At 39.1% G+C, this 23,110-nt stretch overlaps 1 protein-coding gene across 1 annotated transcript in view; it reads right to left on the bottom strand.

Moving 5' to 3' along the window:
- Positions 1-23,110, bottom strand: part of TAF1B (TATA-box binding protein associated factor, RNA polymerase I subunit B) — a 57,850-nt gene that overhangs the window by 7,382 nt on the left and 27,358 nt on the right. The window contains 3 exon segments of the mRNA XM_042461948.1: positions 183-360; positions 2,975-3,122; positions 22,334-22,433. Coding sequence (XP_042317882.1) covers positions 183-360; positions 2,975-3,122; positions 22,334-22,433 — 426 coding nt within the window.

Here is a 23,110-nt window from a genome sequence, read left to right as displayed (position 1 = left end):
CCATGTTCCACGCACATAAATAAAAAAGGAATGCTAATGCTAAGCAAGTGATACCACTCACCTAATCCAACTTTTATTTGTTGGGCTCTTGATAGTTAAAGGGAACACTTGTCTCATATTTTTATGATCCTAAGCTGCAATAAGTTACTAGTTTTCTCTGTTATACCATAACATACACTTACCACTCATACTTGTCATTCAGCAAAAACAGAATTTTGAGCACCACTATAATAGTGGCCACAGCAAGGATGTCATATTTCACTCTTTGAGATGATTTATTTCCAGGATGAAGCTTCAGGAAGTCTATTTCACCGATGCCAGTTTTTTTAACCACTTTACACGTCCAGTTGAGCATATCATCTGAATTAACAAAAAACAATATATTGCGGGCAACTTCAAATGTTATAAATTCAAACACCAAAAGCACATTATGTGAAGGAATTAGTATAGCGACTCATCCATGACCACCCACAACAAAATGCCTTCTGTCTATTAATTACATAATGTTTGAAGCAGCCATACAGTGGCTATCTTCCACATGATTACCTGGGAGAAAGTATCACCAATATACATGAAACTAGGTAGCAAGTAAACATATTTAAGACTAAAAAATTAGCATTTTAAGCAAGATGACCATAACAGAACATCTCAGAGAACAAGACAACCTATACTAGTAAAAATATTAGTTCAGTAGTTTACTTTCTGAAGCCAAGTCATATTCCATAAGAAAACTCTTCCATGAACAAGGCAATCGACCCCCACAAGCCCTCACAAACATGTACACTGTTCACTTGCCTTTCTAATGCCTGGTTTATTAAATGAATAAGGAGTACAATTAAAGCAAGGATAGACATTATGCAGCCTTTCAGATGTTGTTGAACTGCAACTTCCAACAACATCTGCATCACACTGGCTATGCTGGCTACATCTGCTGGGAAATACAGGACAGTCCACCTCTGGAGGGATGCATGAGGAAAAATATTCATTCAGCTAGAGGACATCAATTCACTGCAAGTGTAGTGGCTGCTTGAAAATGTGGGGAATTCTTAATCATAAATGTTTTTAGTGCCTCTGAGAACATGCAACAAACATTTCTGCACAGCTGAATCACTGCATGCTCTCTACCTTCCCACACTCCATCAAGACAGGAGAACTGCAAGGACCAGGGGCAGAACAGATGTTTTGTTCTATTTTTTAAACAGAAAAACACAGAGAAGCATAGGAAGGCATGAATGTAGCCATCTATACCTTTTGTCTAAAAATTCTAGCCTTTCCAAACCATGTGACCCACTGAAGAACTGAGTGAGAGAAAAGCAGATTAGGAGGAAGGAAAGAGAGAGAGCAAAGCCAAGAAGAAAGGAAAAGTCAAGGCTGAGTGAAGCTGGAATCTGGAGCCAAAAAAAATCATCTACCTAAACCCATGCTTTCCCCATGTCTATTCAGAAGTACACTGGAGGGACAAGGAAAACCATCATTTATCTAAGTGCCCAGCACAGTAGGAACAATAATAAACAAACTGAAAGAAAGAGCTCAATAGGATTTACTTCTCAGTAAATATAATTTTGCTAAATGGATTTTGCTAAATGGCTCTGCTGGCTCCAACCTCAAAGCTCTCAATGTTACCCAATGAATCAGACGCAGAGTGGAAATCAGAATGGGAGGAATAGAGAGAAGAAGACAATGAAAGGCTTGAAACACATGGCCCAAATAAATCAGCTTCTGGCTGTTTTGGGGGTGTGGAAATCACATGATGCATGACCCCAAAGCAGCCAGAAGCCATATTGAGGCCGCATTGTGGTCCAAAGGACCAGATTAAAAAGGAGTTAGTTAAACCATGTTTTGGCCAGTGTGGCTTGGGACCTGCGGCGGTGGCCCACTTTGAGAGCAGGCCGTGAGGATGCTGCAGTCCCAGCCTGATTAAGGCTGGAGTCCGCGCTTTATCACCCATCTGCTTCACCGCGTAGTCATTCTTCTTAAACTTCTCTCCAATCTCAGCTCTTCCATTGTTTCCCAGCAATGTTACTTCTCAGCTTTTCTGCCAGGTTCTTCTTCTTAGCAACAGAGCCGTGTGATGCATCGCTTCCAATCCTAATCCTTTTTCTCCTGAGGCTTTCCTGTCTTACTGATCTATCAAGACCAAGAGCCACCCATTTTAACACATTCTAATGTTCTAAAATCCATAATATGAGATTAGCTTCAGTTTTACGCCCAAACCTGCTGACTGAGGCCACACTGCTAGAAAAATCCAATGGATAATAGCAAGTTGACTGACTTTTGATTTTCAAAGCTCTGAGTTAACTTGAACAATTATGGTTTGACCACTGTATAATATTTTTGCCAGGACACAATATACTACATTTATCCCATATTTGAAATGTAACATTTATCCTTTGAAGGAAAATATGCAGTAAGCATTGTGAACATCACATGTTCAGTGACCACATTTTATTTTATCTTAATTACTTTGGGCATGATCCGACCAAAATTAAGCACTGTAAACTTCCATTGATTTCAACAGGACAGAGATTGAAGCAAAATTTAGTGCTCTAAGTGAAACAAATGAGAGGTTATCATTCTAAATTTGGGTTTAATCATGCCTTAATGAATGTTAACATCTGTTTATTCCTTTTAAAAAATAAAGCTTCTTTGGGTTTTTCTTTTACATAGATTGAACAGATAGCACAGTCCTGTATATAGGAAATTTTAAAACAGCTAAAAACTCTTACTTCTTTAGTTTAGCAAGGATATTGTGACTCGGTCCTTCACTGGATTCCAGTGGGGCTGCAAGCACCTATAGTCCAAAACGAGTGCTTGCCTGCCTGTATCTGTGAATCCTAAAGGCAGAAATTGTTGGTGAACCTTGTTTTCCAATAGTCACTAAATTGTGAAAAACAAGTACACCTGAAATACTAAAATGTCTTGCAGTAAAGTACTCTTAAAAATAGGTATCATTCCATGTGATTGTTGCCCTTACCAGGTAAGTTAACTTCCATCAAGTATTTCATACAGAGAATGTTTGGATGTAGGAAGCAGTCCTCTGATATGTCTGGAAAACAAGGTAGTTCTATGTACTTTGCAAGGGCATGCATTTTTTTATGAACATCTTCATATGTAGGCCAGGACTGAAAAATAAAATGTAGAAATAACCATTAAGAATGCTGTCCTTTCTTGCATTTCAACAGTATCACCATCCTATACGTAGAACACACATTTTGTTCTGTATCCTACAAAGCACCATGTTCTTTTGCTCAGGGACTTTGTTATTGGTCTGGGACTTTGTCACCTAACCCAAACATAAATACAACAACAGAAACATAAGACTTCAAAAGATTATCAGTTCAGCTAGAACTGCTTTTGGTCTGTAAATTCACAATGATCCTGTTTTTTCTTCTTAACTGTCTTTGAGAAAGATCTGCAGTATTAAGGGCACAAAGTCATATTTACAGTATAAAATATAAGACCAATCTTCCTTGTTTGTTAATAAGGTGGTGTGGAAAGCAAGTTATCATTCAGCTTAATATACAACTTCCCTGCAAATTGTGAAGAACATTGTGTGCCCAGCTCATGGCAACTGTGCATTTATTTGTCAGCGTAGACTGTATATTCACTTACCACATTTGTTTTTACGTTTTAAAATACTTCTTTGACAATCATAATATTGTGAATGTAGCTTATAGTTTTATATAAACTGCTTCATAAGGAAAACATTGACCTATAAGTCACAACAATAAGACATACAGAAGATTTCATGTGTCTCACTGTGTCAGATACCCTTGTCAACATTTATTTATTCAATATATCTGTATCCTGTTTTTCTGATATATAGCCTCACAAATTTAGAGGCTCACTGGCAAGATTGAAGGAGAAGAGCTGAACACATGAGTACGGTATTTACAAATGTTGGACTGGATTACTAGCAAGTAATTCTTTATGGTCAGCTACCAACCCCTCTTCTTCATTTTCCCTACTATGTTTAGAAGTGTAGTGTGTAGCACAAAGGTAAAAAGGTGAGCAGATAATGCTTATGTCCAAAAGTAACTATATCGTCACTTAAAACATCAGTCTAAGCCTACCCTACATAGACACCTATCTGTTGTATTTGCAAAAACATTTACTGGGATAATTTTGTCCCTTATACAATTCTGTCATTACAAATTATTGTGAATACAGGCATTACTGAACTAAGCAAAAGAAAGAGAAAACGATTCATGGATATAAGAAAACAACACAGTGCTATTTGTGGTGCAGTAAAAATTACTTTCTTTTTAAAATTCATTTAATTTTCTTGAAACAATACACTCATTTTAAAATTAGATTTTTGATCATTTCTATTAAACAAACAAGCAAATGCGCAAGGTCTTAGAAACCATCAGTGCAAAGCTGGAGTACAATTCCAGCAGAATGCTTTACTCATGCATGTAAATGTTTACAAGCTACTTTACACTTCAAGACATTTAGAAGAGCTTTTTTTAAAGTAACCTTTCTGCCTGAAGGACTTTTCTTGAAAAACAAGAAATTCGTGCATTATAGGACTGTCACACATCAGGGTTTACATCGGTCTTCAGACATGAATCATGCATGAATCAACAACAACGAGAGCTACAAGCTGGAAGCAACACACTTCCCTTGATATTTCATAACTACTGAGCCTAGGCATACCTCCTGAATATTTTAATAGGAAACATTAATGTTCACTACATATGCCTCTTTCAGGATACCTCTTTCAAATAACACATGACATAGTGCTTAACTAGGGGCTCGAACAGACAGGCCAAAATAAAGCTGCTTCGGGTCACTTTGGAGGTATGCTGCTTAAATGACACATGCATCTTAAGAGGACAGAAGCTGTGCCAAACCGGCACTCCAGTTCTTAGGGCTGGAGCATGGCTTTGGCGTGGCTTCCAGCTTCTTAGAACACATGCATCATTTAAACAGCATACCTCCAAAGTGACCCGAAGCAGCTTTATTTTGGCCTGTCTGTTTAGACCCTAGCTTACAAATTAAATAGATTAGCAAAGTTTGATTCTGAAGGACAAAGATATATCCAACTTTAAACAAAAATGAACATGATAAGACTAGACATGAAACACATAAGGACTACTGGTGGCCTCAAAGCAAATTCATACAGGACACTTTTCCTAAAAAAATAATAATAAATAAAACTTGTTTATGATACCATTAGACAGTGGAACAACTTGCCTAGGGAAGTAGGAGAACCTTCTTGCCTGGAGCCTGTTCTCTAAACAAGTCAGCCAGGGAAAGTTAGATAAATCATAAAATAGTATTATAAATGACCGACCTACATGAGGAATGACATTTTCTACAGGGAGACTGCTTTTGTTAGTGATAGCATAGTGCATGAGGTGAGCCATGTTCACCGTCAATTGGAGAATGCAGATCCTAGAGTAGGGTTCTCCTTAAGCAACTTTTAAATTAAACTTGAAGCCTGAATAATTTAAGCACCCTGCCAAGTTCAGTGTGACTGCACCGTGTGACTTCCTAACTTGAGGATCACTGGTGAAACAGAATGCAACTCAAGAACTCCCCCCCTTTCCCCCCTAAAGTGCTGTACCTCTTTCACTGCGTGGTAGAACCATGCGAAGTGTGAAACAAGTGTTACTGGTCTTGGCCCTGTGACAACCACAAAGAGGCACATCCTTTCTTCCCACTCATCATGTCTTAAAACTGCACAACCCACCATTGCTTCTATCCTAGTCAAATCTAGATTAGTGGTAATGTGAGAGAATCATAATCCCATACACAACATTCCTAAATGAACACTTTCTTAAGTCTAGTAATAGAGGATGCATGGTCTTCCAAATATTGTACTTGAACTCCCATCATCCTGCACCATTTGACTATACTGGCAAGTAATGATGGGAATCACCTTCTGACATCTAGAGGACCATCCACTCCCTGCTTTCAAGAAATAGCTATTAATCCATGAAATGTGTCAGGAGTTTTCATTTTAAGATAGTGGCTTGGAGATAACACAACTGAAATAACATTGAACTGCTAGATAATTTTTTTCTGGACACAGACATTTTTTTAAAAAGCCCTACTAAAAACAAGTACTTGTTGTTATGTGCCTTCAAGTCATTTCCGACTTATGGTGACCCTAACTAAGTCTCTCTCTCTCTCTCTCTCTCTCTGTGTGTGTGTGTGTGCCGTTGCTGTGTGCCTTCAAGTCATTCCCGACATGGCAACTCTAAAGCAAACCTATCAGGGTTTTTTTCTGAGACTGAGTGTGTCTGTGTGCACACACACACACATATATAGTCAAACATATAATTTAAACAGAACTGGAATGTACAGGAACTTGGGAGGAGCATGCTTATTCTACCAAAGGTTACGCTAATTCTTTTGGCAAATCCATAGTAGCACTGAGGTACTTGTGACATATAGTTTAGCAAACATCAGCCAACCTTTACAAGTGATGCAGGAGAGGAGGAAAGAATGAAGAGATTTCAACTAAGCAACTCAAGGTTCAGCAGCCTTTACTGAAGTTAAAGGGCATGCTTAATTTTTCTATTCCCAGTGTAAGTAAGACAGTAGATAAAAGAAACATTTAAAAAGCTGAACAGTAGCAAAAACACTTTCTTGTCCTGTAGGAAGGAGAGAGCCACCTGTTATAACACCTGAGTAAAAACAACAGGATGAAAAATGGAGGAGACTGTATATTTATGTAGAAGCCACTGATTTGATTGTGCTAAACATGGGACTTTGCTACAACAAAGCAAGTTTTTGAATACCAGTGTTTTCACTGTCTCAAGCCCTTTTTAAAGCAGAGAGAATATTTCTAGATACCACTGATATTTTAAAACAATAGAGAAATCAGGCTCAAACAGGTCAATTCATCCTTTAATGTTCACCACATATACAAAGTAGAAAAAGGCAGGTTTGCTCAGGTAAGAAACGAAAGATCCATTCTGTACTGCTCAGAGGTTGGGGACTGTTATCCACCTTGAGTCCCTGTTTTGGGAGAAAGACTTCATTCTCTTTATAACATGGCATATTTATAACATCTGAGCTTATGATGGAATTACAGCAAAGAGGGGGGAGTTGTTCTACTTCCTTTAAATTGCTTCTGCAAGATCAGTGATGTCTCCGGTTTCCTTTCCCCCAACAAGAGCTTCAGAACAGAAGCTATGATCTTCTAGATTTTTCAAGTCATGTTTGGACTATATGGGCCTCAGTTTTCTGTGTTTATGTCTGCACTGCACCACAACAAATGCTAGATGTATCTTACTTCAAGCGTGTGAAGCAGCAACAGAGTTTCCTGATGTTGAAATGTTGGCTTTTATTGTTGTTGTACGCCTTCAAGTCGTTTCTGACTTATGGTGATCCTAAAGGCAAAACTATCCTGGGGTTTTCTAGGCAAGTTTGTTTCTGAGGAGGCTTGCCATTGCCTTCCCCTAAGTCTGAGAACATATGACTTGCCCAAAGTCACCTAGTAGGTTTTCATGGCCGAGCGAGGAATTGAAACCTGGTTGCCAGAGTTGTAGTCCAACACCACTATGTTGCATTGGCTCACTGAAATGTTGGCCACTGTCTTCTTTTAGAAGATCTTTATTTATTGATTGATTCATTTGTATGCCACTTTTCTCCCAGGAGGGACCCAAGTTGGTTCACAGATTAAAAAAAATATTACAATAAACATTAAAAACAGTTAAAATAATCTAAAAACACAAATAGTATACACAATGTTGACTGCTGAGTCTTCTAGGTACAGAAAAACACTAATACAAGGAACTTGTCTTGCAGCACTGATTTCAGATTCAGAGATCAACAAACGCACATTTGGTCTGCAGCCCCATGCACAGAAGTAAAACTTTTGAAGATCCTCAATCTAGCAAGCTCAAAATCACACAGTACAGAAATTATATTCTGTTTCTTATTTATATAGTATCTGTCTCAGTACCTTTCATCCCCCAATTTTTAACTGTAAGAGTCACAGATGTCCTTTTTTTTTACTTTTCTAGTAAATTTGGGCTACATTTGTACCAATTTTCAGTTTTATGAAATTATTGGGAATTGAATTAATTTCTTTCCCGGGATTCTGACTGAATAATAATAATAATAAATATTGGGGAATTTCAGGGATTTGGGGTTTTGGTAAAACATTCCGGGGAATATCTTTGAGGCTTGTTGGCAACACTGTTTATAAAGCAACCATAAAGGTTTGGTGGAAGCTGAGGAACACTGAGTTTACCATTTTCTACTTCAACGAGCAGATTTATGAAATATATCCAACTTGACAAATGATCAAAGCAAATTTCAGCATTGTAATTAGTACAGGAACAACTTAACTATTCTGGAATCATCTATTTTAAGGGAGTAATGCACCAGTGTCCCATTTTAAGGTTTTTGTAGCCATGTACAGGCTACAAAGATGTCAAATTTCAGGGCATTAAATACACACATACACACACAATTCAAGCATGAGAAACATAACAGAACTCACCACCACCTGAACCAACACATCTAATTTCAAAGAAAAAGCCATTTTTAAATGTATGAATACCATACACTACAATACACACCAAATAAATGGATGTTTGTGACACAACAATATCAGCGTAGCCAGTTGCCAGTTATGTAAGAGAACTGACAATGCTACTTTGCCACATGCAGAATTAATGGCAAAATTGGTACATGAAGCAAATGACATTGTTCCTCAATATGCCACATGTAAAAGTACAAATCAAATAAAAATTCCTTTCTTAATTTCCTCTTGTTACTTTGGCCTGCTACTATCATATATATCCCATTTTTGCCCAGGTGTTGATTATGAAGTAGGATGCAACCTATGCAAAAACAAACTTGAATTACACCATACACAGGCCCTTTTAATGAGATAAACACTCTTCCCTCCACATTTGCTGGGACTGGGACACAGGACCCCAATGAATGTACTGTAACAACAACAATTTGGGCAGCCTTTGTCATAATTTCCTTTCCCCACACATCCCTAGATGAAGTACCATTCCAGGCAGGACATGGGAGGGGATGTTGTCCACCACAAATATACAGTAGCAAACACTGGCAATTGCTGTTATCTCTCCAATTCCTCAAAATGATGGGACTTTTATCATGAGAGGAAATGGCAGTCAGGCTACTGAGAGGGGTGTGCTGCTTTTTCCACTACTGTGTACAATAACAGCTTGGAGTAGCAAAACAATTTTTTTTAAAAATGACCATCACCATCATTACTAGTGCTAAAGATTCCTCCCCATTCTTAGTGATGAATTTCACTACTTGCCACAATTAATGGAAGGTCCATTTGGATTCATTCCTAATTATTATTACAGACTAATTTTAGACTGTTTTTAAAAGTTCTTAGAATAGTTTGATTTTCATCTTTGGATTGTTTTTATCTGGTGATATTGAGCTGAAGCAGATGGCCCAGAAGGCCCGACTAGGGCCAGAGCAGCCTTCTGGATCTCTTGGCAGCTTTCGATACCATTGACCATGGTATCCTTCTGTGCAGCCTCTCTGGGATGGGACTTAGGGGCACTATTATGCAATGGTTTCCGCAACCTGGAAACATCATCCAAGGAGACTTTCTGCTGTGCTTTCTGCAACTGGATCTGCTAATCTCGAATTGGCCTTTTTAGTCACCAACGCGCTTGTACAAAGCGCGGGATGAGTCCTTCCTGAATCTTCGTTTGCAAAGCAAAGCCAGAGAGAGAGAGAGAGAAAGAGAGAGAGAGAGGGTCTTTCTTGGAGATCTGAACTCAGAAAATGGTATTGGGAGACTCTTTGGGGACTCCTTGGCCACTGGCCTGTAGGGTTCCTCAATGTTTGGTTCTGCCCCCCATGTTATTTAACATCTATATGAAGCTGCTGGGAGAGGTCATCCAGAGTTTTGAGGTGCGGTGTCATCAGTATGCAGATGATGCCTAACTCTATCTCTCCTTTTCATCTCATTCCAAGGAAGCTGTCTCTGTACTGAATCAGTGTCTGCTGTCAGTAATGGACTGGATGAGGGTAAACAAATTGAAGTTTAATCCAGAAAAGACAAGGGTGCTCCTGGTCAGTCATAGGCAGATCAGGGAACAGGGACTCTGCCTGTGCTGGATGGGTTACACTCCCCCTGAAATCTCAGGCTCTCACAGCTTAGGTGTTCTCCTATACTCAACTGTCAGCCTGGATGTGCCCAAGTTTCAGAAGCGGCCAGGAGTGCATTTCCCTTTGGAAACTGTTTGGAAACTTCAGCGGGTGCAAAACACCGCAGTGAGAATGCTGACTGGGGCCACTTATAGGGATCATATAAGGCCCTTGCTGAAACAGCTTTACTGGCTACCGGTACATTTCTGGGCACAATTCAAAGTGCTGGTCATGACCTATAAAGCCCTACACAGCTTAGGTCCAGACTATTTGTATCTCCCCATATGAACCTGCTAGAGCCCTAAGATCCTCAGGAGAAGGCTTTCTCTCAGTCCCACCCCCATTGCAGGCTCGACTGGTAAGGACATGAGAGAGAGAGAGAGCTTTCTCAGTGGCTGCTCCCATCCTCTGGAATGCCCTTACAAAAGAAGCTGAATAAAACAAATAGGAAATACACAGTGGCTCCAGGAAAAAAAGTATTACTGTACCTGCTTTCTATGCCTCTGTACCATAAGGTAGCCAAATCATCGGACCTTTAAAAGCTATTTGCCCAGTGAAAGGGACTAATTTTCAATACTCCCTTAACTTTTCCAAAAAGCTGTGTTTTCCTTTCAAGCATATGACTTCTTTCTAACAAGGTATCTTCTTTTAACATTCTAAGTTCTTATGAAAAGTTGTCTCTATCAATTTCTACCTTAATGAGATTTTTAAAGAAGGGAGGGAATCATGGTTATAATAGCAGGTGAAAGATTTGTACCTTGCCTTTCAGTTTAAAAGCTTCCCAAGGCAGCTTAAAAGGTTAAGAATGTTTTTAATGCAAAAATACAATCTATGAACATCTTACAAAAAGTGCAAGTATAAAATAATGAAAGGTAAAGCTTGGACATTTTAGTTTTTGGGTCACAACCCCCAGAGTCGGGGGCCAGTGGCCAAGCTCCTGTTTAAAAGCAGCAAGGCATTGGTATCCACATGTAGGCATTTTAAAACCCTGGTTAATTAAGTATAATACTTGAGTTCAGCATCCAATGCATTTCCCTGTTTTACAAATCATCTAATCTATGACGGCTGGTGTACTGAAGAACAGTCTCAGACAATCTTCTTAGCGACTGGTTCATATGGAGAACTGTGACCCAGAAATCTGGTCTCCATCAAGGACCTTAGAGAGGAGAAGGATTTTGAATTGTGCTTAGAAAGCGAATGGCACCCAGTGAAGTTACTTTAAAACTGGCAAGATCCATTCATTCAGCGGGTTTCAGTTAACAATATAACAGCAGTATTTGGACCAACAGAAGTTTCCAAGCAGTTTTTCAAAGAGATTTCATATACAACACATTGCAATAAGTTAACCTGGGTATTACTAGAGCATGGATGATACTGACAAAGCTATCCTTTACTGAATGTTATAGCCCTTTTCTGGAAATGTTTATATGTATTTGGTGCATAAATCCATTCTGGGAAGAAAAAGATGTAACATAGTGCAGAAATGTGAGTTCCAAACAAAAAGGCATATATCTTACTTTTCATTGCCTTACACTTTGTCCATGAAATAAGCAAGACAGAAAAACAGAGTGTACACACATCTTCACCTCTCCAGGGGGAAAATGCTACAGACACTGTTTCCTTTGGTATGTATTCACTTTTTTCCTCCTGTCCTTCTATTGACTCTAGTCAAACAGGTCTGACAAAAACAGATTTTTGTAGTGCTTCAAAAACTTGGTTGACCAGCAATGACAATGACAGAAGATAAATGAGGGTGCACACCCAAACAACGATAGCTCTACCATACCACCTACAACCCACTAGGAAAAAAAGAAACAGAAGTAGGGCACACCTTCAATATAATTTTGTGCAGTAGAACATTATTCACTGGTTTTACAAGGCTTGCATTTGTTTTGTTTTTAATCTTGTTTTATATTCCTAATAAAATGTTCACAAAAAAAGGAACAATATTAGAAATATCATCAATATTATATACTTTAGGGCTCCATTTTCTCTGTAATACCCCAGCACAAAGATAAAAGCAACATGCCAATAATAATAATAATAATAATGTACAGAATTCTGAAATCCAAACAATTCCAAAAATCAAAACTTTTTTCATGAGATAGTGACACCTTTGCTTTCTGGTGGTTCAGTGTACACAAACTTGGTTTCATGCATAAAAGTATATAAAATATTGTATAAAATTACTTTCAGACTATGTGTGTAAAGTCCATACAAAACAAAAATAAATTTTGTGTTTAGACTTGGGTCCCATCTGCAAGGGATCTCATTATTTTTGTTGTTGTGTCCAACCTATGGTGACCCTAACATGAACCTATCACAGTGTTTTCTGGGGCTGAGTGTGACTGACCCAGGGGGTTTCCATGGCCAAGTGGGGAACTGAACCCCAGTCTCCAGAGTCATAGTCCAATGCTGAAACCACTATGCCACACTGGCTCTCATCTCATTATATACATATATGCAAATACAAATATTCCATTTAAAAAAAACTGAAATCCCAAATATCTCTGGTTGTAAGCATTTCAGATAAGGGAGACTCAACCTGTATCATCATATCCTAATTAACATTGAACATCTTTCCCTCCAAGAGGAGACTAGAGAACCTGTGCTGTTCTGAAAAGTTGCATCCAGTGCTGTCCATCTGTCCATGAATAGAAACTACAGTGAACCCTTGTTATACTCTGCGGCTTGGTTCCAAGATCCCCCCGTGGATAACAAAATCCATGGATGCTCAGGTCCCATTAAATATAATGACATAGCAAAATGGTGTCCCTTATAAAAAATGGAAAATCAAGGTTTGATATTTGAAATTTATACTTTTTTGGGTGGAACATTTTCAACATTTTCAAACCGTAGATGCTTGTATCAGTGTATAAGAAATCCGTGTATAAGAAGGGCCGACTGTACTAGTAAACTACTAGTACACACGTGAATCTGGGTACTACAAGCAGACTCTAACCCCTGCACTGCATGGCCTATGAATCTGTTCCAGAGGCTCAGAGATCCCCTCTGAAGCATATATGGAATACAATTGTCCCTCCATATTTGTGGTTTTGATTTCTGCAAATTTGATTATTTGCAGTTTTAATTAATATGTTCACTCTAGGAATCTCTAGGTCCTCCAGTGCAACTCTGGCATAGGTTGATCATAGAGTTGTGCTAGAGAACCTAGATGTTCCTAGAGAAAACGCAGAGAAAGCCTTGTAGGTCCTCCAGCATGATTCTATGATCAACTTCTGACAGATGTTGACCATAGAGTTGTACTAGAGGACCTGGAGATTCCTATCGAGGCGTCCTCTCATGTAAAAGTAGTGGTTATTTTAAATTGTGCTTTTTCCACATTCACAGAGGTCCTTCACCTCTAACCCCAGCAAATGTGGAGGGACCACTGTATAATGCATACACTATATATATGCAGAAATGAAAAGGGCAAGAGGAAGTCACAATGCATGGAAAATCGTCACTACCACATTTTAAGTCACTAGTAACTTTTATCACTATCTTAAAAAATAAGAATTTGTACCACATTCATCCCACATTCATCTCAATGGTGAAAAAAAATTACCACCACCACCCCTAGCTTTGTTAACTTTCTTTAAAACAGCAAGAGGTACAGAGAAGGCAAAGCTCATTTAGGAAATACAGAGCAATAATGCAAAGGGTGGACACATAACTTCTAATCCTAATACCTGTGAAGCACACGTTCTTAGTGATGTAACAAGAGAGGGTGTGCCTTGGATTACTAAAGGATAACAAATGGCCAAAAAGAACAAATATGTGGGTGAAACGCCTACAGCCTTAACTCAAAAGGCTGCTTAATAGCCTGACTTGTTCCAAGGAATAAACAATTCATAAATAATTTAACAGCCAACAAGATACTAACAAGAAAAATCCCAAGATTCCCACAATACCAGAAATAATCAAGATGGGCAGTATCAATAAAATCAAAATCTTTGAAGAAACAAAGTATTGGCCATATAGGCCTAAGTTTAGTTTAAGAAAAAGAAAATTATATTTTAAAAGGTTGGTTCTTGGGCAGCAGCTAAGTGATGCTGGACAGTAGGACTTAGTGGTTGACAGCTGGCCTCTCCACTCTTTATCCACCTTTATTTTAGCTTGGAGTAGATGATACACCTTGATTAGCATGTCTCATGAATAACAAGAGCTGGAAGACACCAACAGGCCATCAAATTCAATTCACATATATTATGTGTGATCATATTTTCCTCTATTTTTCTAAATATTCATATACCCAGTCTGCCCTCCATATCCATGAATTCAATCATCCACAGCTTGAAAATATATATTTTTAAAAATTCCAAATCGCAAACCTTAATTTTGCCATTTTATATAAGGGACAACATTTTACTACATGTATATGTACATAATGGGACTTGAGCATCCACAGATTTTGGTATCCGTGAGGGGTCCTGGAACCAAACCCCAGTGGATACCAACAGCCCATTGTAATTTACAAAATCCATCCTGTACGCAAAATCTGCTATACATTATCTATTCAAAAAGGCAGTTCTACGTTTTCCACAGAATGACATACGAGTTCTGTTCTACCAGGATTAAATATTTTAACATAAATTTGATTCCTTGGCAGAACAGAGCAGTCATAGCATATGAGAGAATTCAGGACAAACAACATTATCATACTAGAAATATGCATTCACAGAGCATATGGAGCCACAACTGTTTTGACACCCTAACCCAGCATTTTTCTCTCACTCATTTCCCACACAAAATATTTTTTAAAAGACATATTTAGTTTGAATTTGACCAACATTTCAGTAAGCCCATTTTCCTTCTCTGTTAAGCAATGCTTGAACAGGTAAGGGCAAGCCAGAGTTTCTGTTACACAACAGCAAACTCCTGTGATAGACCTGATTACAATAAATGTCAGAAATGAACTTCCTCCTCAGTTCTTTTTAAAGAGCCTCACCCATGCTTATTGTTATTTCTGAAGTGGTTTCCAAAGAGAGAAAACCAAGATGCTACAGATCCACCTGCTAATTTCATTATCCCTGGTAGATATTTTTAAAAATGTGAATGAACAGAAGAGGTTCAAGCCCCCAAATGCTAACCAGACAGACAAGGAGGTTGCTATTTGAGGCAGCAATGGGACTCAAGTTCTCTGCCTTACATATTTCATATAGAAATGACAGGTAAATAGGACTGGTCAAAACTCATATATCTTTTAGTTGTATTACAATTTGGGACAAATGCAAATAAGAAGCAGTATATTACTGAGAAAACATTAGATATTTTTAAAAAACTGAATCTAAAATAGACTGCTTGGTTGTATATCATATACGGTGTTCACGTAATTCGCTGCCCAACTACAAGATAATAAGTGATGTGCAACTAGGTTGTGACATGAGTACAGTATAAACCGGAAATTAACCATGACACAGATAATCAGCTTTTACAAAACTGATTCTTAGACTTGCTGGATTTAATCTGATTTTGAGGGGGGAAGGAAAGAAACTTATTGGGAGAGAGTGTCTCTTAAATATCAGGAATACAAAATATGGCTTGACTTGAATGATACCAAGAAATGCAGGAGGCAAAACTGAGCAGTGAACTACAGAGCAGTGGCCCAGCCATGAAGAGGAAGATGATACTATATTCTGAGAAGCCAACCTGGGCTACTAGGTGTATGTGTGTGTGGTGTGTGCCTTCAAGTTGTTTCCAACTTATCGTGACCCTAAGATGAACATATAATTGGGTTTTCTTGGCAAGATTTGTTCACAGGAGGTTTGCCCTTGCCTTCCCCTGAGACAGAGAGAGTGTGACTTAGAATCATAGAATCGTTGGAAGAGACCTCGAGGGCTATCCAGTCCAACCGATGCATGCAGGAACAAGTAATGGAAAGTGGACTGAAAGGGAGGACCACAAGCAGCACAATTAGGAACCGAGGGGAGAAGCTTCTAAGGTCAACACAGTCACCAACTTTTGAGGGCAATTGGTTGCAAGAGAAAGTATGGGAAAGCACAATAATAGGATGTGAGGTACAACCACCCCAGTATACCCACAGATGAATCCAGTGTTTTACTAGTGTCCATTTTTAAAGCTTATTCAAATTCAACATAGATTAAATTTAAAACCAACATGGATTTCAACATGAAATTTGATGTAGTTCATTATTGCTGTGAGCCTTCAAATCATTTCCAACTTACGGCGACCGTAAGGGAAACTTATCACAGGGGTTTCTTGGCAAGATCTGTTCACTGTTGTTGTTGTGCCTTCAAGTCATTTCCAACTTATGGCAACCCTAAGGCAAATCTATCATGGGATTTTCTTGACACGATCTGTTCATTATATTGTACAGACTTAGGGTTGCCATAAGTCAGTGCTTCTCAAATAGTGGGGCGGGCCCCCCAGGGGGGGGGCGCGAGGCTCCGTAAAGGGGGATGCGAGGCTCAGGATACAGTGTTATGCAGAGGTGTACTTATAACAATTTTATAGACAAATGATACTATTTATAGTCGTGCGGGGGGCGCGAAATGTTTTCTTCTTCCTAGGGGGGGCATGACAGAAAATAATTGAGAAGCACTGCCATAAGTCAAAAATGACTTGGAGGCACACAACAACAATGTATGTACTGTGTCTTAAAATATATCATTCTAATGTAGATGGAATTTACAGATCTCAATAAATTCCAATGGTCCCTCCAATTGAAGGAATTTCAGTTTGTCCTAAATGGAACAAACTCATTGACAACCAGAGCACAGCATTTCTGCTTCCTCCCTTCATAGTTGATTGTAAAATGGCATGAGGCATTTTTGTCCCCCTTTCTTTTCCTGGAACAAGGCAATGGCAAAAGTCAATAGACTTGCTAGGACATTTTTGCCTAGATATTTTGTTGCTCTTTATGGGAAACATCTCCTACTGTATATATAAGTAGCTGAAATTTGGGAAAACTCTTTACATTTGTTTTTTTGTGTGCATTTTTCGGGCTATGTGGCCATGTTTTAGAAGAGTTTCTTCCTGACATTTCGCCAGCATCTGTGGCTGGCATCTTTACATTTATGTTGGTGACAATACTGTAGAATGTCTAAATTGTAGATATACCTCTATAGATTTTTAAACAAAATCTGGAGGACTAAAAAACCCCAGCCTAAAGTACAGGAGTTACAGAATGGTCTTCTGATCTTGTAGATCCTTCCCAGCCCATCTAGTGAGAAGATTTTTCTTTTCTTCAGTGAGATAGCCAAAACTGAATGCCACCAAGGAAGGGTTTATCATCAGACATGAAAGGGTGAGGCACCCTGAAGAAATGACAGCTAATTATTAAGCTGTCGCAACTATTCTATTTCCAAACAGGAGCAATTCAAGAACATTTAAGGTAGTGCTATCAAATGCTTTTAAATTTTTACTCTACAGCTTCCAGCCTGCAGCTGAAGCAGCTTAAGGTGCAAACATGGATGGTGGAAATTACTTTCAAGACATGATATGCATGCGAAACACTGAGATTAATGAATACCAAGTTGATTTGTAATATAATTAATATTTTCAGGCTATTTCAATTCTCAGTTGGAGGACACAAGGCTGGAAAAACTGAATGATATACCTTTTATATTATCAAAAGTGGAAATAGCTTTAAATGCTGTTTGGGTTAGTAAATATAAAATAAACAGAAGCCAAAATGTGTTAATCAAAATTTAGAGCTGCTTAGAATATGTCTAATCAACACAGACATATGTTGGAGGCAACATGGCGTAGTGGCTTGAGTGGTAGAAGGCTGCGCCCAGCGGACTAAACCAGGAAGGAGCTCTGAGTTCAGGGCGCACTAAGCGCCCTGGCGCGGAGCAAGGACATCACGTCCGCGTCGCCAAGTCTAGAGGCGGCGTGGCCGTGACATCCTCACGGCGGCGGCCGTATGGAAGGGCCACCGCCGTTTAGTGCGTGACGAGCACGCACTAGGGTGAGGGCGGTGCGGAAGCACCGCCCTTTTGTAACCCTAGTGCGTGCTCGTCACGCACTAAAGTGCCAGTTTGTAACCAGCCTCGGTTACTGTATATACCCATGTATAAATCTAGAAATTTTAGTTAAAAAATTGACCCAAAAAACCTGATGAGTCAACTTATCAATGAATCAATATAAGGACTGTACTTTGACTCTAAAAACAAAACAAAACGGGGGATCCATCCCTTGGTGAAAGACAAGAGCATAATCTGTCCTGAAAGCACTGACACACCTCTGTTCTGTCATCCAGCCTTTAGTGTGAGCACAAACAGTGATGCCTGCTGGTATTGCTTTCCTTTGCTTCATCTGTTATATCCTTTGTTAGATGCCCCTATGTTGTACCCTCGACTTATCCATGGGTCATATTAAAATCCATACTTTTGGCCCCAAAGGCTGCTCTCGGCTTATGCATGAGACCATAACAGTACTTACTTTCTTTAGTATGTGGGAAAAGCTGTCTGCAGTAGAAGTGACGGTAGCAAACTTGATGTCTCTCACTAATATCTGAGAACTAGTGGGCAATGACAAAATGAAGAGAGGGAGGATGATTCTCTCAAGGGGCACATGAACTTAATTATATGAACACGGAATAAATGTTATTAACTTGGAGCAACTTCAACATCACTCCACCCATCTATATAGAATGCCTAGTTACTAATTTATTATTGCATACACAACACAGAGGTCATAATTGTTACTCTTTGTGTTTTTTTCCCCTCAAAGAGAACAGCTTGCTTAAAAGAAGAATAATGTCATCACCAGTGTGCCATTTGGCAGTACCTTCAGCTCTGAGTGCTAGCACTACAAGACAGAGCATGGTTTCCAAGGCATAAATCACCTTGGCTGTGGAAACATCGCTCCTGCAAGGTGAAAGGGGAAATGGTTAATTTTGAATTTCTAGAACTTTACACTGGGTTGGTTTGCAGGGAGCAGTGGGGGAGAAGTTACAATGTTTAAAAATCATTTGGTCCATTCCATTGTTATCTTATCTCTAAATATAACATTTGTGGGATTATTCATATAACATTTCAGTGGGGGTTTTTTTTAATGGTACTTATTTGATGGATAAGCAATAATATTATTGTAAAATACATTTTAAAGAACTAATGAAAGATTTTCTTTGATCCAAAACACATTGCAGAAATAATCTAGTTTGAGCCCACTTTAACTGCCCTAGCTCAATGCTAGGGAATTCTGGGAACTGTAGTTTTGTGAGACATTTATCCTTTTCTGTCAGAGAGCTTTGGTGCCACAATAAACTACAGTTCCTTGGATTCTCTAGCACTGAGCCAGGTCAATTAAGGCACTCTCAAACTGGATTATTTCTGCAGTGTGTTTTGGACCTTTGTAACTAAAAAAAACCTTGCTTGGTAGTGACCAACAGGTTGCTGTCATCTTTTGATATTTCTCTCTCTCCTTAAAGTTCCAGGACCTGCTATTCATCCATGCCAATGACAGTTGGTTCTTTTATTTATTCACTAAAAAAAATGAATTGGAAGGGGCCCCCACTGGCCTGTGCATGAAGGCTGTAAGTGGCCCACTGGCCACAACTCGGTCATCTCTAGTTTAAATATTTCCAGGACACTTTTTAGCACAACGCCTTCACACTACAATAAAATACAATATCATTTTTCAATAAAACAAACATTTAAAGCAGCAGCTAGAACCATTCATAGGCCAGTAGCTACCAGCATAAGCCTAACACAATTTCAAATCAGAAGCAATACACACAAGCTGACCACAGACAAGTTTCCCAAGCCCTCTGGATATCATTTTTCAATGGGATCATGCACCTCTCACATGGGAGAAAGATCCAGAATCAGGCCACCACTGAGAAGACCTATCTCTTGTACCTATTAATCTAATCGGTTTTACAAGTAGACGTCTAAGACATACAGAATCTCTACAAGGTCATTGCCCATAATCCAGTGCAGTCTGCATAAGGTAATTCTTTCTTTGGAAATGTCTTTACACCAACAATGACACCAAGGATTTTGATCACCTCATCAATGAGTTGCAACACACTTTTAGTAAAACAAACAAACAAGAACAACAACAACAGTAGCAAGAGAGACTTCCCACTTCAGGGCTGTTGTCTCTGTTTCTGCAAGTGCACTAGTGCAAGTGTTTAGTGCAAGCGCCTAAAAGTGTGGAAATTGCTACTGTGACAAGAGTAATGGCAGTAGAGTTTATGGGATTGTAGTCTTTTTCCTCACCATTGCTTCTTCAAGTGTCTTTATAGGCCTAATAAGCAGCTGGTGCAGTGGTGATGCTGGAGAGCTGAACACTGTGACCTGTAAAATGCATTTCATCAGGTTGAGGAGTGGGGGGTTTATACCACTGATGTTTGGTCATGGATATTATTACAACACATTGGCCCTTATCACACAACAGTTTTGCAACTCCAATCCGAAGCCACTCCAGGCCCAACCATGCAAATTCACGTTATTATGTCATAGATTATCACACGTGATTGCTTTCTATAGGGAGTCATTCCAAGCCCGATCCTAAATCAGTCCAAAGTCATTCCTGATGTAGATGAATTCGGTGAACTAGCAAATTCACAAATCTTTCTCCAAGGTCAATTCAAATCCAATTCAAATTGGTGTTGGTGTGGAATGCAACTTTGCTTCGGTCCTGGTACAGCCCCCCCACAACCTCCAAGGTGCTACATTTTCCATGATGCGGTACTGCAATTTTGCTCCATTTGCTTCCGGTACTCCTTCAAGAACGGAGGCTGCATTCAGATGTGTCCAGGAGGGATGGCAAGAACGGAGGCTGCATTCGGATGTGGCTGGGAGGGATGACAGGAATGATTCACGTGAGGCTAGAGGCAGGGTACCCAAAAGAGAACAAGGCAGTGCAAAATAATAATAATAATAATAATAATAATAATAATAATAATAATAATAATCTTATTTTGCAGTGCCTTGTTTTCCTATGGGTACCCTACTTCAAGCCTTGAAGCGAGGCAGGAAAGAATTTTTATTATTAATAATAATAGGGATTGAAAGAATGGAGGTTGCAATCAGATGTGGCTGGGAGGGATGATAGGAACGATTCACGTGAGGCTAGTATTCACGTGAAACAGGGAATTCATGTGATGCTAGCATTCACGTGAAACATGAAACAGGAAGTGGCCCCCTTCTTCACCCCAGAAGCATAAAAGTTCTCAATGTGTTCAGAGCCCCACTGAGAATGCGCAAGGGTGCCAATTCAAATCGTTGAATCCGCATGGTATGTACTGGTGTGATAATTTATTTTGCACTCGCTCCGCTTTGCCTCAGGAATGACCACAATTTCGCTCTTCACGCATCATAATTAATCATGTGAATTACCTTGGATTCGAATTGACTCTGCTTCTCCTTCCCTTCAGAATGGCTTTGGATTGGAGTTCCAATTTCACGTGTGATAAGGGCCATGGGCACTTGATGGCCTTTTCCAACCAAAGTTTACCTGGTAAACTTTGCTAGAAGAAAGGAACCTGGTCATGGAGATTGCTAAACAGTGTCCCCCAAATACAAGCTGTTGTTGTTGATTTCCTTACCGAAGTCACTGATGATTCCTAATCTAGGTCATAGCTACAATTTTCAGCTGGGGCAACCAATGATGTGGACATCCCTGTGGATGGCAAAGTAAGGAGGAAGCACCTACTTTCCAGTGCCATGGTGGCGGGATGACCAAAGCCTGGATAATTACTATTATTAATAATGACATTATTTGCACCTCACCCCCCCCCCCCAAAGAAAAACTGGGATTGCATGCACTTTACAAATTGAAATACAATACAGTCAAACACAAAAAACAGAAGATGATCCCTGCTGACCCAGATACAACATAGGAAACAACTTAAGCTACACCAGTTCAAGTGGGACCTTCATTTCTTCCACAATGAAAACATCCTCTTGCTAATATTCTCCTTCTGTCTGCCTTTGGATGTGATATTGGACTTCAGATGACATATCTGGCTTTCTTCCAAACTGGTCTTGCAAATGAGGATCATCAGTATGGTCCATTATGGTAGAGAACTGTGTATGAACAAAACCACATAGCCAGGTCCTTGCCCTCTGGTTTTTGGCAAATGTATGCAAATTACTGAACAAAACCTAAATTCTTAAAGTAAGTAATAAGCAGAGAAAGATTTCTAAATAACTACCAGTAAAATCTGTAAAGGATATCTCATTTACTCATAAACCTAAGCATACTGTATAAACATTTTTATATAAGATGAATAACTAAAAGTCACCTGTACAAGAAAGATCCTGAAGTCAGCCCCATATACCTTCATCTCTTCTGGGAAATCTTCATAAGCATTTAGATAAGGAATGTGACCATCCATTACTAGCCTATGAGAAAAGAAAGAAGGAAAGAAAGAAAGGATCTATATCACTGCACAATGCTCTTTTTCCAAGATTTTAGTATATGTTCTGCCCAGATTTCCTTTCATAGACCAGTTAAAATACTTTTATTCCACTGGACATTTTGAGATTACTGGAGACTGCCAACATCATTTTGCTGCTAGTTTAACCTTCCCATGTTAAGACAGAACAATTAGTTCCTCACAGCATGTTGTGATGCAGAGAGAGAGAGAAATATATCTACAGTGTAGGTACTGTATGATATTGAAAGCTGGGAGGTTGTAGGCAGCGTCCCCAAATTTCAGCCACTTATTATGTACTGTTCTCTTTTATAAACAAAAACATATCTGACCTAAAACAAATAAACACCTATCCAAAGAAATAAACTAATTTTTTGACACTGAGGAATTTTCTTGTCCCAGGCAATGAATGCTAGGACAAAAAGAATCCCATATTGCAGGTAAGCAGAATTGACACGATCTGGTTGTGAATAGGATGGCTCCATTCACAGAAAATAAAAATTTCCTGCATTGAATTTATTACACCTTCTGGTTTTAGGCCATGGATGTTCAGGTGGAACACATGTAATTCTGTGGAAACAACAATTCCATTACACATGAAACATTTTACATCCTACAATACACTGGAGCTGACTCACACTGACA

Source organism: Sceloporus undulatus, chromosome 1 (assembly GCF_019175285.1).
Source record: "Sceloporus undulatus isolate JIND9_A2432 ecotype Alabama chromosome 1, SceUnd_v1.1, whole genome shotgun sequence".
Lineage (NCBI taxonomy): Eukaryota > Metazoa > Chordata > Lepidosauria > Squamata > Phrynosomatidae > Sceloporus > Sceloporus undulatus.
This window is presented reverse-complemented; position numbering and strand designations above follow the sequence as displayed.